Source organism: Branchiostoma floridae, chromosome 19 (assembly GCF_000003815.2).
Source record: "Branchiostoma floridae strain S238N-H82 chromosome 19, Bfl_VNyyK, whole genome shotgun sequence".
Classification (NCBI taxonomy): Eukaryota; Metazoa; Chordata; class Leptocardii; order Amphioxiformes; family Branchiostomatidae; genus Branchiostoma; species Branchiostoma floridae.
The window spans coordinates 2,124,991-2,131,527 of NC_049997.1; the positions used below are offsets into that span (position 1 = coordinate 2,124,991).

Consider the following 6,537-nt stretch of genomic DNA (forward strand, 5'->3'; position numbering starts at 1 on the left):
AACAAGGCATTTCCACATGAAAAGAGTCTGAAAAGTTTCATCTTAATATTCTAATGCAGTATATAACAAAGAAATTGTGTTTTTTTTATACATACTCTGGTAACAAACACAAACTACAATGAATAACTTTACGTGCACATGGTTGCTTCATAAACCAAATATTGAGGCCTCAAAGGATCATTTTCATTCTTATGCTTCCTGATACAAAAGGGTTTTAAGGTAAGCTTGCTGATAGAAATCTACTACTTTTACCATCTCCAAACCTGATACAATGTACCACTTTCTTAGTATGAAAGCATTCTTCCTACAAAGTGTTACATGTATCAAAGAATCAATCAATACATATCTAACATGTATTGACGAAGTACAAAGTGTATTGGAAGATCTACTAAGCTTCAAGATACAAACTTAACATATCACAAAATACAATACATGTACTATTAAGGTTCTCTTTAACAGGATAGTGGAGATTTGTTACTGCTGAAATTTTGACATTTGTAAACTTAGAGTATTCAAACCTTGCGCACCCATGTTACTAGGTATGTGTATAAATTGAGCTACTAAACTATATACCTCAAGCAATAACGTACATGTGCTTTTAAAGCTTAACGTGTACATTTCATTTTCTACATGTACATGTAAGCATTCTTTCACACTATATTGAGCACCAGGACATAGTCAGCTTTCACCGTTTTTGGCACAAACCTGTAACAAATACAGATCATATTGAAATGGCATGGGCTTTTTACCTGTATGATACCCTTCATATACACGAAAGACATGGAACTTGCTTACTTCATGTTTTCACTTCTGCAAATTGAAATCTAAACAGGATGCTAGGCACACAGTGTCATTAAGATACACCTCTAGACAGTCTTAATCTACATAGTTTTAAACTTAAACTTTTCACGCTTACACGAAAAATACACGATACATCTATGAACCATCTACAAACTATATATATAATATTTCAGTTCTATTGTTCTTGAAATCACACGCTACCACTACAAAATATCGAAATACATAAGTTGCCATATACATGCACTGATTCACTACTGGTATGATTTCTATAGATCCATTGTATGTTAAGTGGCATACTGTATTATCAGGAAAAGTTAGAATATCACTTGACCTTCCCTGAAAAGTTCAAAAGCGTACTTTATATGCTAAATATGCCCAAAAGTCATGTTCTTTCACATATTACCCCATCCATGTAGCTGCTCAATGCTCAAAATGTCCTCCACGGTTCCCTGGTCTTTCAATAGCACATCACAAAAAAGGACAGCCATTAAAAGATATTAAAAATGTGTTTGATGCATTTGCAAAGATTTTGGTTAAAAGAATTGTTTTAGTACAGTTCCAAAATACCCAAACATCAATGTTTTATACTTACTTCCTAGTAAATACTTGTTTTGTTACTAAAAACCGATGTTATCCCTACTAGAAAAATTTAGAAAATTTACCACCAACATAAAAAAAAATTAAACACAAAAGACATTGAACTCTAGCATGGGTTCTTTGCATGATGACATCATACACCAATACAGTTAACTGAATTATTCAGGTACAGGCATAGGTACAGGCACTGTACGCAATTCTATGTACCGTAAATGCAGAAATGTTTGCGGTGGATTAATGTTCGCAGTTTTCGCGGGGAACTCTTTACCGCGAACTTAAAACTACCGCGAACATTTTTCTATTATGGTATTAGACTGCAGTCTATGGTGTTACCGCGAACTTAAATCCACCACGAAAAGTCCCTTTTTCCGCTACCACGAAATTAAATCCCCGCGAACTTAAATACATTTACAGTACTTTGGTATTACTATCATTACTTTCAGGTAACGCTAGTTCACCTTTATCCGTGGGGTAACCTTTATCCCTTGTTATTCAAAGCAGGGTATTTAGGGACATCAAGGGAATAGGTGGTACTTTAAAACTGCAAAATACTCAAAATATTGCAATTTGAAACCAATGTCCGTTGATGTGATATCCCAAAATAACCCTGTTTTTTAAAGCAACGGATATAGGTTACCCAATGGATAAAGGTTAACTAGCGTTACATACTAGCCATATACTCAATGTTTTTGTTTTACAGGTTAAGAAAACTCCACTGCCAGTACTCTCTGACATTTCTTGATACTGTTCTCATGAACTATTAACACAACGATAAGTATAAAATCTACAGGTTTACAATATCAGATGCAAGCATATCCCTGAAATATGTCCATTCCAAGTAACATGCTCCTTCTCAGTCAAGCTCGAAATTGCACAAAGACCAATGCCTCTAAATGTGGTGCTAGTTGCATTATTGAAGTTAGCAAATTATTTGCTGCAAAAAATCACTTAAGAGGATACAATCATATAATTATGTCATGGAAGCTCCTGGTCCCTGAGTTACAGTTATACTGCATGATTATGGGTATCATCAACACGAAGCAATCAATAACAAACAAAACCAAAGAATGAAACAGAAATAATTGTTAACATGTTTTTATAGCTAACCCACTGTGATTTTCTAATATCGATATACAGTTGGATGGACAGAGAATGGGTCCTTACAAAATCTAGAAATTCAAAAGGTACAGGTTCTAAATCTTATACTAGTGTTCACATTTGTTATGCTTCATCTACAAAATATGAATATATAACTGGAACAAAATTTTCAAAAATACTACTTTCAAACTTTTCATTCAATTTGTTTGGTGGTGAAACAGACAAGTAACTAATGGATCATAAATCTCATATGCATATTTGTGACATGGTAATACAACATCTGTAACATTAAGTGTTTCAGATACTGTACAATGTCTATATATAAGTAGTACAGAGTTCACAGGGTAAGAATCTTAGTTCATCTTTCTCTTGGACCTCCTCCTCATCTGATGTGCACCAGAGACTTTTGACTCTTCTCTTTTTCCCAGATTCTTCTGGCCAGCCTTTTTCCTTACATGTGGCCTTTTTTGTGGAAGTACTGAAAAGGGGAAAAAGATGTGTTTTTTAACAAGTTAATAGACTAATGTTTTCTAATGTGAGCCTCAATTAAGAATTGTATAAGCAATGTACACCAATAATGTACATGTGATAATAATGCAAGACAAAAAACCTGGGCTATTAGTTACAAACTAACTTCAGAATTTATATGTTCTTTAAGTTTAAGTGAATAGTTTTTGGAAAAAGGTTGGTACTGTAAATTGTAAAATATTCAGTAGTATTATCTTAATTTTCATGGTGACTTTTCACATATGCTCTGTCTTACACTACATTACTACAGTTGTTTCAACTACACACTTGGACGCCCAAAATACATCATTTACCCTCCTAGCACAAAATTGAGTCCCTTAAAAAAAGTACAATATCACTATGGTAGATGTACCTGTCTTAGTGGGTTTTACAGGCTTTGCCTTTGTTACTGCCCCAGTTGTCAGTGCCCTGTGGTCTCTGCAATGCTCAGATATGGCTGGTCTGGATACTGTACTGAACTGGCACTGACCACACTGGTATCTATGGGGAAAATGGACTTAATGAAGACTTCATTGTCCAAAAAAGTGAGAATGGGCTCTAAAATAAGACATTTGCATTTCATTATGTTGTGTTTTAGTGTGTTTTCCTTTGTTGTGTTTGTGTTTTTTTGTGTGTGTGTGTTGTGTTGCCTTGTGTTGGGAAGCAGGTTCAATCAAATCTTATTATGCTATTGTCAGCCGAGACGGCCTACCGGTAGATCGGATTGTTAAGCACTATCTAAAGTTAGGCCATATCAATTTCATTTGTTGATTCTCTTACCTTTTCAGAAAATAATGTGAAGCGATATGGCGAAAAAAATTGCAAAACGTCTGCAGTAAAGAAAGGCCTAATATTAAACATAAACAATAAAAAGTTTTCTCAGCTTATAAAAAAAATCACTACCACTATGCAGTAGATAAAGCTGTTTGTTGAAAATTATCAAAAGTGCAGTTTCTATGAATGCATTTATTCCCTTTATGAATGAAAAACAGTGTGCATTGATAACACACTGTAAGGAGCTTATACGTTATCCAGTTCGCTTCTGCACCTTTTAAGGAGAGGTCCAGATCCCTCAGCTTGCTGTCAAGGTTGTTTTTTTTTCACTATAAAGGCACTAACTTAGTGACTAAGGCCAATTTTTGCTGTGGAAAATCATTGAATGGCTTCATATATAGAAATTTCATGGTGAAAGTTTCCAAAGAGAAGATGTGGTGATTTTTTTTCTTCCTGTTTTGTTATTTTTTGAAAAAAATAGGTGTGGGCAATTTTGAGAACCAATTAATTACATTGATGAGGCCTTACCTACCAAAGATTTGCCAAATCAAAACATTAACCCAAAAGATGTTGCAGGTTGTTTGTATACCTACCTGTTACCAACATGATGCCACAGAATGAGAGCAGAGGGTTTTCTTTTGGCATTGCCTGCAGGAATGTCAGGAACAGCAATAGCAATACATGACACAAAATATGCAACAACAATAAATTTCAAGGGACAGTTCCCTTGATCTTATGGATCATACTTATCTAAGCAGACAACATTAAAAGTGAAACAATATTTGTCTTATCTATTTATCTATTTTGTAGACACAAAAGATCAAAAACATTACATTCATCGTTTTGTGCTATGTTTAGACAATTTTTTTAACTGTTATGAAGAAATTTGCTGCCAAAATTTGTCATACTTTGCACCTGAAAGAGATTTATTGCATAGAAATTGCAAAAGGCCTGTGCAACTGCTGTGCAATTAAGTTCATCACTTCATCATATTTAGTTAAAAATTGGCTATAGGGAATTCATAGCTAAAGTGCTATAAGATCCTGGACTCCATACATGATACTTACTTGCACCTTTCCACTTCCCGTGGTCTAAGACATGCTTGTTATGGATGTGAAATTCTAGCTTCTTCTGCGAACTGCATTTAAACGTACACTTTGGACACCTGAGAAAACAGAGAAAGAGAAAAGAAAAGATGCATATGACAGTTTAACGACACCATTCCCAAATAGGTGTTTTCCCTTCTGCACATCACTGTTGATAGATGTATCAAAAGGACAGCATCATGGCATGCCCCCTAGCAGCCAGTAGAACAACTGCAGACAATGGTAGAATACTAGTACTAGACTTTATATCCATTTACCAATGTAAGGGGGCGGTCACACGTCTGTGATGTATGATTTGAGTTATTCCAATAGAATCCAAATTTTGGGCATACAGATGTACAGCAGCATATTGACAATTTTCATACGAACCTCGTATGGACTTGAATATATAGTACGCATGTGATCGCATGCTAAGTCAGTTATAAATTTGGAGGTACATTGTACTAGTATGTGCACTGAAATATTTTTTCTTTGGTCATATGACAGGTAAAGTGCCTAAAGGCGTAACACTCCAGTTCACAAGCTGCACTGTCATGTAAAGCAACAACTCAAGCATACGTGTGATCACACATCAAGTTTAACATGCTCGAGGTGTAATTATATTTCAGCCATACCATAGGTATGGTGAAATATATTGTATTCGTAATGTTTCTTTCTTTCTTCTTTCTTTCTTTCTTTCTCCTGCCAAATCTTCAAATCGAATCAACTCCGCCGTTTTTTAACCGATTGACTTGAAATTTGGCACAAAGGTAGAGTAAGCCAATACCCTTAGGTGTTTTTTTCATTTTTTTCATATCTGCCTTTGAAATGATTTTATTGAGGTTTTTGTCAATTTTTATGTATATTTTGGGCTCCTGTACCCTGGTATTACAGCCGAATGACATGAAATTTGGTACAGAGGTGCCCTGATCATATGCCCACCCAGATTTAATAGCAGTTTTGGTATACGGTACAACAAAATGCTTAATTTTGCGATTTTTGGCCATTTTTTGACAAAAAAAGCACATTTTTGCCTCCTGTACCCTCGTTTTACAACCAAATGACCTGAAATTTGGTATACAAGTGCCCTTCAATTTTGTGCGCATGAATTCAATAACAGTTTTTCCATACAGTACAACATAATGCTCAATATTGCATTTTTATGGCCATATTTAGACAAAAATTGGACATTTTTGGCTCCTGTTCCCTCGTTTTACAACCAAATGACCCAAAATTTGGTAAAGGGGTGCTCTAGATATTTATCCAAATGACCCATGTATAATTTTTGGCATGGAACACTTTAAAATGATATATTTGGGAATTTTTTGGGTCATTTTCCAATGGCCAAAGGGGTCAACGACCTCAAGGCCTATTGTTGCATGAGGAAGATGGCTGAAATATGCTGTATTTGCTCTCAAGCAAATGTCGGCCTTTCTAGTGCTTCACATATGATCGTACATGTACCATTGAAAATTCATCACTAGTGGAAGCTACGTCCTCATTTTCACCTGAGTCAAATGAGTCAAATGGGACACAATAGCTTTTAATAGACCTACTACATCACAAAATTGTTTGTTTGTTTGAATTTTTCTTCATGAAAACTGTAATTTGCCGTTTTTCATTGAGGTCATGAGGGAAGAGGTAAGGGTCAGATAAGATATAACAGAAACGCAGA

General features: G+C 35.1%; 1 protein-coding gene across 1 annotated transcript; it reads right to left on the bottom strand.

Annotated features, from left to right (window-relative positions):
* Positions 1-134: 134 nt before the first annotated feature.
* On the bottom strand, positions 135-4,942 carry LOC118406392 (the record flags this gene model as incomplete). Its single annotated transcript, XM_035806419.1, is given in 4 exon segments — positions 135-2,974; positions 3,377-3,504; positions 4,371-4,425; positions 4,845-4,942. Coding segments are annotated over 4 exon segments (406 nt in total), but the record flags the coding sequence as incomplete, so codon positions are not given.
* Between the last annotated feature and the right edge of the window lie 1,595 nt (positions 4,943-6,537).